At 41.2% G+C, this 15,736-nt stretch overlaps 1 protein-coding gene across 30 annotated transcripts in view; it reads right to left on the bottom strand.

Annotated features, from left to right (window-relative positions):
- Positions 1 to 9,415: 9,415 nt before the first annotated feature.
- LOC119979278 (eukaryotic translation initiation factor 4 gamma 3-like) overlaps positions 9,416 to 15,736 on the bottom strand; it is a 504,690-nt gene continuing 498,369 nt past the window's right edge. For all 30 annotated transcript variants that reach the window (XM_038821282.1, XM_038821283.1, XM_038821288.1 and 27 more), the window contains 2 exons: positions 13,572 to 13,718; positions 9,416 to 12,131 (listed from right to left, as the gene is read on the bottom strand). In XM_038821282.1, coding sequence (XP_038677210.1) covers positions 11,950 to 12,131; positions 13,572 to 13,718 — 329 coding nt within the window. In that variant the 3' untranslated portion in view covers positions 9,416 to 11,949. The remainder of the gene's footprint in view (positions 12,132 to 13,571; positions 13,719 to 15,736) is intronic.

The following is a 15,736-nucleotide window of genomic DNA, read 5'->3' as shown; positions in this document are numbered from 1 at the left end:
TTCAACACAAAGCTCCGAAAGCTCGTGTTTGAAACAAACCTGTTGGACTTTAACCTGGTGTTGTAAGACTTCTTACTGTGCTCACCCCAGTCCAACGCCGGCATCTCCACATCAACACAAAGGGTCAATCAATGTCGTACTTATTGATAGTAAGAAGTCTTACAACACCAGGTTAAAGTCCAACAGGTTTGTTTCGAATCACGAGCTTTCAGAGCACTGCTCCTTCCTAAGGTACTTATTGATGACACTATGGTGTAACCAATCCCATTCCTAACAAGGGAGCACTTGGCCTTTTCATATATCTTCTCAACTCTCGAAGGGTTGAGAGGGTAGCCAGGGGCTGGTTTAGCACACTGTGCTAAATAGCTGGCTGTTAAAGCAGACCAAGGCAGGCCAGCAGCACGGTTCAATTCCCGAACCAGCCTCCCTGAACAGGCGCCGGAATGTAACATCATTTGAAGCCTATTTGTGACAATAAGCGATTTTCATTTTCATTTCATTTCAGGACCACAGTCATATCAGCCATGATCTTATCAAATGGCGTAAAGCAGGTTCGAGGGGCTGAATGGCCTATTCCTGCTCTTAATCCTTTTGTTGGAATTCAGGGTGCACAGGTAATTTGCTCTTAACTGAGAATGATGGTTATAGAAAAGTTTCAGGAACTCACCTTGTAGGGGCATCATCAGTGAAATTTACACATTACTCCACAGTATAATCCAAGGAAGCACTCAACCAACACAATATTGTCTGCTATTGTACAGGATTGGTTCTTAAAATACATTTTCCCAGCTGTGATCTTTGACACACCAATTTGTTTTACAAATCAATCATGTACCACAGCAGGCTTAGTGACAATTAATGAAAACAAATCCATCAACTTCTTAAAACATAGGTTCACTAAGGGGAAACAAATGTTTGCATGAAGCAGTTCTGATACTTTGCCCCAATCTCCTCTCCATTGCTCGATCACAACAGAAGATCCCACATGAGAAAATCAAATCGGAAACTGATGACCTGCTTAAAAACACTATGTAATCTTACTGGAATGGGTATTTTAGATTAGGAATGTCGAACCTGAGCTTTGCCCTTGCAGCGCAAAATATCTAATGAACACCATTGCCTTTTAGCAGGCCCCCAGCCATTATATGCTGCTGGAAGCCTGCTCACTACTTTATCATGATCCATTTGCCATTGAATCCAAAAACCTACTCGGATCACTTTAAATCACAAGAGATGGCCCAACACTGAAGCAGAGAGGACACATAAGGACTCGCAGTGAGCTACATTGGATATTCCCCAAGTGAGACTTGTGTAAAATATAACGGGACTATCACAAGGTTTGAGATTTCCATGCCACGTTGCTGAGAACAGAAGTGGAATTTTACAGCAGTGGGAGAATAGTCATCGCAGCACCTGAACTGACTCAAAGAACTAGTCCAGTTCTTTCCCCATACTTTCTAACTTTAGCCTAAACAAATCACTTGTGTACATTCGTTGCTCCTGCAACAAAATGAACGCTTGTCAGGAATCTTAGCTTATTAAGCCTTTACTCTCTCGCACATCTTCGTAAGATATTGGGACAAGCTGTTCATGGTTCTGATACACATCAAATAACCGAGCCTACACTGGAAGATACTGGTTTTGTCTGGCGGCTATATCCCCAGGCAGATGAAAGGGGGCGGCATTGATCGTTTCAGCTTCTGTGGTCAGGAGCCTTCATATTGAAGTTTCGCATGGAGTTTAGTGAAGAGGTCCACAGCCTTGTTCTTGCTAGTTTGACCCTGTGGCAGAAGTTCAGCACGCGAAACACTAACAACTGTTTTCAATACCGAAGAGGCAACGCGGAGGATAACTGTTTTGCTAAAATTGTGTGTGGTGGTGGGGGGTGGATGAAATTGCATGAACATATACTTTGGGCAGCACGGTAGCATTGTGGATAGCACAATTGCTTCACAGCTCCAGGATCCCAGGTTCGATTCCGGCTTGGGCCACTGACTGTGCGGAGTCTGCACATTCTCCTCGTGTGTGCTCCGGTTTCCTCCCACAGTCCAAAGGTGTGCAGGTTAGGTGGATTGGCCATGATAAATTGCCCTTAGTGTCCAAAATTGCCCTTAGTGTTGGGTGGGATTACTAGGTTATGGGGATAGGGTGGAGGTGTTGACCTTGGGTAGGGTGCTCTTTCCAGGAGCCGGTGCAGACTCGATGGGCCGAATTGCCTCCTTCTGCACTGTAAATTATATGACATCTATGATAGTGTGCGCTGAGTTTCATCCATCATTCTGTATACTGAAGAGAGAATCACCTGTGGCCTTTAGTAATAATAATCATCTTTTATTGTCACAAGTATGAAGTTACAATGAAAAACCCCTTTAGTAAGCCAGTGGCAAGGATTTCATTCTCTCGCTTTCATTAAACAGGTAAGACTCTCTGGGTTGTCGGCAATGTGAGGTTCACAAACCAGTGTAAAGCATAAAGTTCCCATTTATAAAATCTAGGATCCTATGTACCACATTTCAAGTTTTATTCCCATGCGATCCCACTTTCAAAGGGTTGTGCATACAAATACTCAGTCTGTGCTTTTAAAAACGCTTTCAAGTACATTTTTACTCATTGTCTCAAAATCTGTAACCTTACTTTTTCCCGACATCTATCCAATGCTGTTGGCAGCCATCATTTTCTAGAATCGAATCATCTTCGTCTCTACACACACTTCCTTTCATACCATGTGCTTCTGATGTCTAGCCTCTTGCTAGTCTCTGTCATGATATGCAGAACCGCACATAACGAGATACAGACAGGCAGCTAATGAACACAGAGAACAGGACATAACCAATCAGCAGGCAGTACACTTGGTGATGGTTTCCCACTATAAAAGGCACAAGGCACTCACACTCCACCTCTTTCCACTGGGGACATCCACAGAGCGAGTCAGGGTGTATATTTCACATAACCCTTCCAGCATGTGGCTAAGAGCGAGTCTGGTTCAGTCAGAGTAATCACACTTAGGTTAGCAGAGAGTCGAATTCCCAGAGAACTGTGCTAACTGTGTGACTGCTTCAATAAATCAGATTCAACTAACTTCAAGGTCTGGAGTATCTTTCAGTTAAAGCTGCATCCAGTTGCAGCCCATGTTATCTCAGTGTGCTTAACACGACATGGTACCAGAAGTCTGCTATCCTTAAGTGGTTTACCTCAATCTGTTCCGTGACGATCAGCAAATATATCCCGGCACCATGGACAAGATCCAGGCTCCTCAACAGCTGCGGACCTCCGGCAATCTCAGTGCCAAATGGCGGACTTTCAAGCAAAGATTTCTGCTATACATCGAAGCCTCAGATCTCGAGGGTGCGTCTGATACAAGATTGCGCTTCTCCTCTCAACTGCGGTGGATCAAGCCATCCAACTCTTCAACTCGTTTAACTTCACCGAAGGCTGAGACAAGACAAAGTTTCAGACCATCCTGGACAAGTTTGATAGTCATTGTGAAGTGCTCACCAATGAAATCTTCAAGCACTATATATTCAAACAATGCTGACAAGGTAAAGATGAATCTTTTAACTCCTTCTTAACTGATCTCCGTTTACTGGCGCTGTCCTGCAACTTTGGCGATATTGCTGACTCCATGATCAGAGACCAAATCCTGTTTGGACTTCACTCTGATCCTCAGAGCAGCTTTTAAAAATCAAGCACATGGATCCTGTCAGTTGCGATTGAAACATGTACAGTGCTTGAGCGTGCCAAAAATTGGTATTCCCAATACAAATCGGCTGAAAATGAGAAAATTGCCTCCCACGAGGCAGAGATTGTGCAGGCCATCAGCCGGATGCAGCGCCTCAGCATTGATGAAAGCGTGCTCTTCCCGGAGTCCCATGCATGCGTGATGCGAATGGGATAATAAAACGGCTGATCACCACACTGGACAGGTGCGAATGTCTGCCGACTGCACTGTGCATGTACGACGACTCTCAGAGCATAACGACGTCATGACTTGCCCAAACAGCGGCACTGCCCACTTAAAGAAACACTGCCCTGCAAGAGGCAGGCGATGTTTAAATTGCGGAAAGCCTGAACACTATGCAGCCTTGTGCAGGTCTGCACCACCAGTCAAGGGCCAGTGCTCCCAATTCCAACGCAGGCACGTTCAGAGTGTACAACAAGGCTGTACAAGTATACAAGTATTCTGATCCTGGCAGGACAATGGATCCAGAGGACTATTGCCTGGACGTGTGGGCATCATTACCACACATGAGCATGCCTCACCAACATCACGACGAAGCCTGTCCGTCTTCACTGTGGATTCTCTGGACGAATGGCATGCGGTGATGCAAATTAATCAATGCTCTATCCAGTTCAAGCTGGACACAGGTGCTTCTGCCAATCTCCTCTCACAGGCAGATTTCAACCGTATCAAGGAGCCACCCAAGCTCCTTCCAGCAGCTGGACTATAATGGCAATGTCATCACAGCACTGGGATCCTGCTATCTGCTCGTCTGCAACAAGGGCATTCACGCAAGGCTAAGGTTTGAAATCGTCAAGCCAGACAGGGCATCCCTGCTCGGCACACATGCATGCAAGCAGCTAAACCTTGTGCAGTGGGTCTACACAATGACCTCCCCCAATGTGGATCTTCAAACCAGAACTGACGACATCCTCGCTCAGTATCCAGATGTGTTTGATGGGATGGGCACTCTGCTATATTGGTACAAGATCCTGCTACGGCCTGATGCCACGCCTGTGGTCCAGGCACAACGCCGGCTCCCGGCTCCACTGAAGGAGCATGTGAAGGCACAGCTCAAGGATCTTCAGGACCAGGGCATCATTTCCAAAGTTACAGAACCGACTGACTGGGTCAGCTCGATGGTATGTGTAAAAAAAGCCTTCAGGGGAGATGCACACCTGCATTGATCCCAAGGATCTCAACCAGAATATAGTGTGGGAAAACGACCCCATCTTGAAGCGAGAGGAACTCACAAGTGAGATGGCACATGCCCGGTTTTTCACAAAGTTAGGAGCGTCACATGGATTCTGGCAAATCCAGCTGGATGAGTCCAGCAGAAGGCTCTGCACCTTCAACACATCGTTTGGCAGGTACTGCTATAATCATATGCTGTTCGGCATTGTCTCGGCCTCGGAGATCTTCCATAGAATCATGGAGCAGATGATGGAAGGCATTGAAGGGGTTTGTGTGTATGTGGACGATGTTATCATATGTCCCATGACCCCCGAAGAGCACATCTCTCGTTTCCAGCAGGTATTCTGCCGTGTCCATGCCAATGGCCTCAAGCTGAACAGGGCCAAGTGGTGCTTTGGCATGACGACACTTAAATTCTTATGTGACCAGATATCTCAAGGTCTGGAGTATCTTTCAGTTAAAGCTGCATCCAATTGGAGCTGTTATCTCAGTGTGCCGAACACAAGTCTCCACCCCTCAACCTCCACCAATTGTCCATTTAACATATCACCATTGTTTAAAAGTAGTTAATTGCCTGGGATGTCCTTGGGGAACGCAGAGAATAATTGCAACTTTCCTCTCATTGAAGATCCATATTCACATTCCATTTCCTTTAATATATTATTTCCTCAAATAACTATTACATTAGACAACCTGCCTTTTTACAAATTTAGTCCATCTTTCCTCAACTCCCTCTTTCTAAGTATTAATTTCATCCTGTGTTATGCCCCCTACAAGCTTCCCCCCTATTAAGTTTTGTTACTATCTACACTATTTAAAGTTGCATTCTCAAATTTCAGTTTGAGTACTTCAAAAGTACACCTGGTATAAAATCTGACAGTCAAATCTCACAGTACACAGTTTAACTGACGTTTCTTAAAAGTAAATCACCTTCAGTGAATTGGATATATTGTTGTCTTTGCACCCCCTTGGATACTTTGGGGCCATAACTATTGTGATATGGTAGAGAACATTTTGGATTTATTAAGAAACAACCGAGAAAGTCAGTTTCTTCCATTAAATGTGTTGCGGCTGAGAACATGTGAATGCCCTGTTGCAGAAACCTGTAATTTTTTCAGTTTCACATCAACTCAGACCTGCGTAATCAAGTGGAACTCCGGCACCCTGGGTTGGGAAAGGGACAAGACATCAGATTTCTTAAAACCTGATCGCCACCCAGTGACCACTGCTGGAAATGCATGAGGGCTCAGATGGAGGAAGGAGCGAAAATGAGACAGATTTTGCTGGAGCAGAGCACCTTGTTACATATCCCTTTGAGGTGTTTTGCTGAACGTGCAAGATAATAAGAGCAAAAAGGAGGTATTTGGGACCATGGTGAACAAAGGGGTAAAAAAAATTGCATCTTAACCAATGAGAAATCATAACCAGCATGGGGACTAGGGAAGGTGTAATAGGTTGTGTGAATTCGATGTCAAACCAGGTTTTGAATTTAGAGCAAAGGACACCGAAAGAGGTAAGATTTTTTAAAATACTTGCGACATTTAAGAAAAAACTCTAAAACTTCACAACCTGAGGGTATGGGATTCCACATTCATAATTGTTCACTTTCTGGGCAACATTAGTGGTCACTAACAATTATCACATCATGAAAAAGATACTTACCCAGACTTAATTTTGTGGCACGTTTAATGGGGAATTAATTCAGCAACATTCTGAAACTCACAGCGAGGTTAAGCGCCAGATATCCATTTTTGTGAGGATAATGGCAGAGCAACTCAAATCGGCCAGCAATCTCTTCCTTGCAACGAGTTTTGTCCATCCCATATGCATATTAAAAACGGCATGTACCATTCATGCCCCATTATATCTTCAAAGTCTGGCCCTTTACCTTCAGGAACAAGAATGTGGAGAAACTACACCGTTTTGACCGTGACAATGCATCTCTCATCAATTAGCATTTAGTGAGTGACCTGTCGTTTCATTGGATATAAAACTTCACCAACTCTGCACAGTAGCCTTCACAACGATCTTTTAGGACGTTTTGTATAAATATAAACATTCATATAATTCACAGTAGAATTCCATTCTGAACAAGCTGATTTTGACAAATGCATTTTTCACATGTTGCCCATAATATAGAAAATAATTATTGATTAGCAGTAATGAGACACATTTACATTTGTCTGTGATGTCTGAATGTTACTTGTTTGCAATAGTCAAGGAAATAAAATGCACATCAACATAAACTTACAACCAAACTTCTCAACATTTTTACTTCTGTGCTAAATTAAAAGGCACAGTTTTCAGAAGTGTGTGTAGTTGGCCTGGGTTTGGATCAAATCATAATCAACCAGTAGGAGTGGGTAGAGGACTGCAGCGAGACACAAGATTGAGGTAGCAAAATGCCACCAGATTGCCACATGTCTAAATTATACACATCAGTTTTCTGAAGCAACAGATGGAGTAGGTTATTTCTAATCGCAAAATGCAGCAAATTTAAAGATTACAAGAAATTACAGGACTATCAAGATTCATTGTCTGATAAAAAACAGTTCTGACTCCATGTGGTACAATAGTTCTTTGTAATTAAAGACCCATAATTCACACTGACACAGGCAGAAATGAGTTATGACTCGAGGCAAAAGAAGCCTCCAGTACAGCATTAGTCTTCAGGTGTAAGTTAAACTTGTAAAGTAAAAGCAAACATTAAATACCAGCTTGTGGCATTGTTCACTGGGTTCAAACAATGCACTTCATGACAACAATAAAAGTTATGGAAAAAAATGTGACAGGGATTAAATGCTATACACAGAATTCTCAATATATTACACAGAAATAGCATAACTAAATCAAACAAGATTCTAATATTGTATGGACAACTTTAAGGGGTCAGGTTCAAGTAGAGATGCAAATCACAAAGTGACCAATAGCAACGCATTCATTTTGTAACAGTTGGGTATACTACCTCAAAATATATCATCTGCTTTTACCTCCTTTTCACATTGCAAAGTTTTTAGTTTGAAACTGTATTGTGCACCAGCAGTGGGAACTGTTGGTACAATGTTGTGCACCAAGTAGCAATGGAGCATCACCATAACTCGACTTGGAACAGTCGATTGCTCACCACACAGTGAATTGGCTAACTTCATTCACGTAATCCACTCAGGATGGCTTTTGTTGTCCCGTGTCAGAGAAATTGAAGGAAATATTCTAAACCATTTCCAGAATGAAGGAGTTGATTCAACAGGTTTCAGCAGTCTATTCAGTACATAATTAATGATTAAATTTAAGTATGGTATTACCAGGATCGATTACACTGAGTCAAGGTTTAGTTTCCCCCCCAGAGGTCACAAATTCAAATCAGGAGACACCAAGCAAAAACAAGATGCTTTCATAAAGCGAGAGAGATAAGAGAAGTAAATTAATGTTCATAGTATTGAGTCCTGGTATCAGGTCATATTGGCCCAAGGTACAGAATGTCACCAGCGAAGGATGGAAAAAAAGGAAACCGTCAAGGTGATGCACCTCAGCCAAAATTCCTGAATATCACAGTTTCTATGTAGCTATAAACATTTAATCTTGCCCTGGGGAAATAGGGCTGCAAGTCACATTGCTGATTTAGTTTTGATTATCATTTTTCGCCTGAAAACCACTGAATCAGATAATAAGGTGGTGTCAAATATTCGGCAGGGTAAAAATAATTTTAGTAAATTTACAAGTGTGAAAGCAAACCTACTTTTGGAGAACAATGCCAAATGTAATATTTGCAAGATGGAATAAGAGGACAGAGTTCAATAATAATCCACCTGGAAATCTCTGGTTACAATTGCAGTCTTGAAAGACAACGCAATGTTACATTATTTTGCAATGGTGGTACTTAAAACACATTCTGGAATTCAGCCAACTCAATGAGCAACTGAAAATAAAATCTTCATTGTCGATAATGGGAGTCAAATCATAAATATTACTGCACAACTGAGAATGATAATGCTACCCTCACATCTAGGCTTCATTTAATGTATCTAACAGGAAAACCTGGTCCAGCAACATTCCATTGTCCAATTCAAATGCTTCCATATATATAACTATATTTCAATGTACTCTGGGACACTTCAAAGCCTGGACTTAGTAAAAACTGCAGTAAACCCTTCATTAACTGAAACCAGTTTAATTAAAACTTCTGATGACTTGAAATGTTCAATCATTACCCTGTTCGCATAAATTACTGCAGGTACACCTTTGAGCTGACTGCTGTTAGATTAAGTGCACACTTTACCTGATTTTTAATTCCCCTCTGCAATTCTTGAATTCATGGTTGACGCTTCACTGAAAAATACTGAAAGGTTCTGAGATGGAATGCAATTTTGTTTTAATACAATGCTTTTCTTCAGCACTGAATTATATCCTCTTGGGATTAAGCGGTGTAGTTAGTTACCTATGCCCAATTTTTCTTAAACTGTAAAATTGCAGTCCAATTAGAGAACACAAATGTATCACTTTACGTGTCGCTCAATTACAACTTTATATCAGTACAGGATTACAATTGAGTGAAAAGATACTGGTGATAATTGAATACAAATCTGTTTCATATAGTTGTAACATTCATAAAGCACCATTCATGCAGTCAGCCGTATTTTCTGACTCTTTGGACTTAAGAGGATTTGCATCAAGATTAATTACCCTCCACTTTTAATTGTTTAATATAGCAAATTACAAAATGCACAAGTACGATTTCTTGATTTGCAAGAGGTATTCCATGCACAACTTTGAGAAATAAGCCACTCAAGTGATGTTCTGATAAAATAAGTAACCCCAGAAGTTTGACATTCCAGCATTTGAGCTGTCATTAAGAATACAGAGCAGGCTAATTTCATCAAGTACATGCTGAACAAGGCAAACCAACAGCATCTTAAACTTTCGTATAGGTCAAGTATCGACACAGCACCATAGTTGGGTTTTAACGAACAAGCACCCAGACAGGCCTCAGCAATACCTAGCAAAACCCATAATACAGAATAATTTAATGTACAAGTCTTGCTTGCACCAGACAGTTACCTTTTTTCTACGCTCTTCCTGAATCAAACTTTTGAGGTCCTTAAAGTAGTAAGAATGCTGATTCAATTCTCACATCTACTGTTTTAGCATTTCAAATATGTACTCAAGGTATCTGATTGACGTGAGTTTTTATTTTATTTGCACAGGGAATATTATTTATAACTTTACATTAACTTAGTATTTACCACTTCCTTCGGTCAAATCTGGAAGAAACCACAGGACAAGAAAAATCCATTGGTTGAGTCCATTCCAGCTTTTTGGATTTGCATACGTTTCAGTCTATGATGTATACAGATAGCAATTTAGGCCGATGCTCATCTCATTACAAGTTGAAATAACTGAAATCAGCCTTGCAATCAGCATTGACACCCCTCACTTTGATAAATTCACATGCCTCTTTAACCCAGGCTTTTGTATTAATAAACCCATCTAATTACTCAGTGGGGTGATTGAAGTGTGACAGCTGTAATCCAGAGCAGGACCACTGAACATATGTAGACCTCGAAAGCAGGAAAAAAATCCAACCCAGCATATGTTACCAGCCTGGAACATTTTTTAATTCAAGTTATGCAGTAATTTAATGGCATCTCACAGTCTGGAACATTATCTTCATAAGCATTCCAATAGTCATCTTGCCATTGAAGCGAATTTTAAATTCATAGCTGATCCATGTTATGCTTGGCTTTTCAAAACCAATTCTCAAATAAATGCACAAACTGGCACAAGTAAAATCTACAGTGTTAATCTTGAGACACTGTTTCAAATCAAACCAGCAACTTATGAGATCAACCACACAAATTCAAGCAAAGTGCCGTTTCACATGGTAGTATCCTCGTTTTGCTGTATCTAGCATCAAGGCAGCAGCTTCTGTGAAAGGTTGCATTTGTGTGTGTGGGAAACATAACCCTTTATTTCAGAGATTCTGACCTATTCTTTCACAAGGAAAACTCTTTGACAGCCGTCTCAAACCATTGATAGCTTGTATGGAGAAAGGATCCTCCTTTGTGCAGCATGTGTTTTAAAAAAAAAACTTGTCACAATCCAATAACCGACTAGTGCCAGCCAGCCATTTGATATGACTTCTGTCACAACAATGGGCGTTGCATCCACTGCACTATGTATTACAATGAGGTAACGGAGTAAAAAATAATAGGACAAACTAGTTTGCAAACTTACATAGAACAGGTCTCGTGATCATTAATTCTCTGGTAAACGGTAGTTTGTATTTAGTTTTTCAACTTGCACGGTCTGTTTTTATTTAGTTTTCAAAGTGAAAAGATAGTAATGAGTCATTTTTTTTTAAATATTTCTCTTTTATGTATTTACAAGCCTTTGAGTAGCTCTATAGTTTGAAAGTATTACAAGCACTTCCTCAAGTTGAATTTGTTTTGTACAAGTTCTCCATGTTCTGCAGTTCGTAATGTACGGCTCGGGAATTCGGGGAGCATCATCTTCCAGTTGAATGTTATGTACATTTCTAGAGCAAGCTGAAGCAGGCAGGAAGAATTACTGGTACATGTTACTACTTTCAGCCATCATTGTTAACCCCGCCCTTATACTAAATTTTGTGATGCCCTATTTTTTGTTTGAAGTGGCCTTGTGGGCAAGAGTTTGGGTCTCTTTTCCGCTATGTTACATTCTGTTTACAATAACTGCAAACTCAAATTACATCACCGTTGCAGTTCTAAAAATAAATTAAAGTGTTCAATTTTTTTTATTTTTTTTGCTGCAAGAAAAATGGAACCATCTGTCCTTTTAAAAATAACAAAAAAGCTTAAAATTTAAAACAAAAATATTTTCTATAAATAATACATTTTTTTAGTGCTCCCACCCATGGTTCTTTAACATCACCGCGGCTTTACTTTACGTGCGTGTACCATAATTTTCATCATGATCGCTGACTGTGTATCCGTGCATATTTGTTGCGATGATTGGCCTTTTTGCACTTTGATTGGCGAAGACTTTTTTTTTGTGTTTTTTTTTTAGTTATCTTCTGACTCCTCTTCAGCTTCTCTTAGCCATGTAAAAAAAGCCGTGACAGATTTTAGCGCTACCCCTTTGCCGTTCTGTTCTGCTGGGTCTTTGCTATTTTCCCATTTGTAGAATGCATCTTCAGATATAACATCCTCATCGTACAAAGTGTCAAAGAACATTCTTAACAAGTCTGTTTGGAGGGAAGAGGCAGAGAAGGAACACATTTTGTTAGCATTTTGCAACACAAAAGGCAAAACAATTAACTATTCGTATTAAGGGGCGAGTTGTTTAAAGTCATGAAAGCAAGGGACAGAGCCGATAAGAGACAGAGGTATTGGAGTGTAGGGCAAGGGGACACAGGTACAGAATTTAATACAGTGGTCAAGATAATTTTTTTTTTTTTTAAAACACAGATGATTGTCAGGCTGTGGAACATGCTACTGAGGTTAATGGTTGAACCAGAGACCATGGCAAGTTTTAATAAGTTAGAGCAACAGTGAGAAGAAGAGGATAAAGAGATACATAGAACATAGAACAGTACAGCACAGAACAGGCCCTTCGGCCCTCAATGTTGTGCTGAGCCATGATCACCCTACTCAAACCCACGTATCCACCCTATACCCATAACCCAACAACCCCCCCCCCCCCCCCCCCCCCCTAACCTTACTTTTTTTTTTTATTAGGACACTACGGGCAATTTAGCATGGCCAATCCACCTAACCCGCACATCTTTGGACTGTGGGAGGAAACCGGAGCACCCGGAGGAAACCCACACACGCAGGGGGAGGACGTGCAGACTCCACACACAGTGACCCAGTCGGGAATCGAACCTGGGACCCTGGAGCTGTGAAGCATTTATGCTAACCACCATGCTACCCCTAATATACGAAGATATAAGATACGAAGGCAGGGTGGACACATGCAATTGGGATCATTGCTGGTGTGGAGAATGCACATTAGCACGGGCTTCTTGGGCTGTGGCCTGCATTGCTATTCCTATCTAAGACACTATGAAACTAATTTATACAAAAATGAACTTAACTTAAAATCTTCATCATCCAACATATTGAACGTGCTTTAACCAATTCCATCCTTATCTAAAATCCACATTTTCTAGTTGGAGTCACAGCATGGCAATCTGAGTGGCTAATTTCCGCCCATCACCCCACTTATTAACTCAAGACTAGGGAAGACTAATGCAACATGCTGCCTCCACCTTGTTAAGATCAACCAATTCTGCAAGAATTCGCTTGGTTTCATTCACATGGCTCAATACCATACAACAAAGTGCATCCGCTCACTGAGCGACTGAAGTTCCTTCACGTAAACTACTAAATTTAAAGCTGATGGCAATTAAATATATTTTTAAACTACCAAATGCACAGAATTAGGCCACAATCTTTAAAAAATAAATCATGGGTTGATATGCAATTAAAGGCCAGTTAACTTCAATCTTCACCATCATATTTACATTCTGAAGGTAAAATATTTAAATAATTTACTGTTATTGGCAGTAGGAAGGGAAAGGACAAAGAAGGGGAGAAAAGACAGATAAGTGTGAGAGAGATCATGTCCAATAAAACTCAGATGTTCACTTTCCCAAAGGTAAAGAAGCTGATACAAGACTTACTAGGGGGTTGATCAAGTTTTACAATTAATGCTTGTAGTGCATAAAGTGCTTGTAATTCTCTTTCAGTATCGGAGTTAAGGTACTTGAGTAACAATCGCAACCTTTGCTGTATAATGTTTGCATCTACTCGACTTGGAGCTCCTTCCCCTGGAGGTAAGAATACAATATTGGAAAAGAACATACAAGTGCATACAAGTATCAGTAATGTCTTAGCGCTGGATGGAGTGATATCATCCATTGACACCTGATTTAGGCAAAACAGCTTTCTTGGGAGTACACAGCACATTTCAAATATACTATATCCGTGGCATTTTTTAAATTTAATTTTACAGCAAGACATATAAACACACTTCTGGTTCAGGGGTTGGTTTAGCACAGGGCTAAATTGCTGGCTTTGAAAGCAGACCAAGGCAGGCCAGCAGCACTGTTCAATTCCCGTACCAGCCTCCCCGAACAGGCGCTGGAATGTGGCGACTAGGGGCTTTTCACAGTAACTTCATTTGAAGCCTACTTATGACAAAAAGCTATTTTCATTTCATTTCATTTCTGTAAATTCCACATGCTTTTATCTTCTACAATTTTACTTGAAATTCCACATGCTCTTATCTTCTACAATTTTATAATATTTAAGATATCCAGCAAGGGCCAAATCCTGGTTACGATTCAGCAGCATAAACTACCTTGTTCCACTTAATCTATCTTCAAATGTACATCACAAATACAGGTCACCTCGTGGACACAAATCGTGTGGCTGTTTTAAATGAAAAACTGGTCTCTTCTGGCCCTGATCATTAGATAGATGGAAAGCCATCTTCATCCATCCATAGATAGGCCATTCTGGATTTGAATTGGGTCACTTTCACACAGAGACTAATGGAAATCTGGAATCGACTCCCCCAAAAGGCTTTCGAGCTGGGTCGATTTAAGTTTTCAGGACTTACTCATTTTTTTTTTATTTGGAAAAGAATAAGGGGTATGGAACTATTTAGAAGATCAGCAATGATCTAACTGAATGGTGGAGCAAGCATTTGGACTTGAAACATCTCATCCTCTTGTGTAGGACAAATCTATCACTGCCCCCATTCCCAGGCAGGCAACTGTGCCCCCATTTTGCCAAGCCTCTGAGACCATTTATAATCCATTAAAAAAAATGATGTGATATTACACAAACAGATAAACTATTCTACCAACCTGAAGACTGAAAGGAGCTTCTATGCATCAGGTTGCTGAGCTGATCTGAATTGTACCAGTTATCGGAAATGTGGCCTCCCCCCCCCCCAAAGAACAAGAGGGTGCAGGGGCCAAAAGATCTTGTGAATCTGATAACCTGAGGATTTATTCTAAATAATACTAGCAAGGTTTATACCAATTGGGTACGGGAATTTAAAGCCCAACTAGAGCACATCAATATTGTGCACTTAAACAATACACTCAAAATGTTTATGTTCCTCCAGTGTACTTTCCATTCCATTTAGTAATTTTCCCATTGGATTGCATTAGCAGACACATAACACCGTAGCAAAATATGTCCTGCTGCTCTCTTCCTCACCAGATCCCATTTAGTAAACAGCACTTACATAGATAGACAATGTCAAATCACAAAAATAAGTGGAAAGGTGACTTGTTCTGAGGCTACTGTCAACCCACTTTAACAGTTAAAATATGCACTGATTCATCACCCATAGATTTCCTTTGCACTGGAGAAGTGGCACAGCTATACAAAGATGGCTGTGATGAGATTAGAAACCCATCATGGAGGACTTCCAGTGGCAGCCATGGTGTCCGTGGTTGCACATTTGATGGCTCCCGCTCGTGATGGAATTTGTGTACCTTTTCCCCCGTTAACGGGTGGACTTGCTGATTTATAAATGTGTGTAGGAGGGGGTGGTAGGAGAGAATGTCCCACAGGTGGATGAATTTGTGGACCAGAAGTGGCCGAAAAAGGGAATAGTTGGAGATAGCTGGAGTTGTGTCTGCGGCACAGATGAAGATGGCAAGAGGGTCAGGGTCCGATCCTACCCTCTCAGTGGTCGACAGAGTAGCTGGTGGGCTTCCTTAATGAGAAGTTTACCCAGCAGAGGAAGGAGAATTTGGAGGACCTGGCAAGGGTGGTGGACCCGATAAAGACGGGGATCAATCGCATGGTGTGGAGGCTGGAGGCCCAG

This window comes from Scyliorhinus canicula, chromosome 16, assembly GCF_902713615.1.
Source record: "Scyliorhinus canicula chromosome 16, sScyCan1.1, whole genome shotgun sequence".
NCBI lineage: Eukaryota > Metazoa > Chordata > Chondrichthyes > Carcharhiniformes > Scyliorhinidae > Scyliorhinus > Scyliorhinus canicula.
This window is presented reverse-complemented; position numbering and strand designations above follow the sequence as displayed.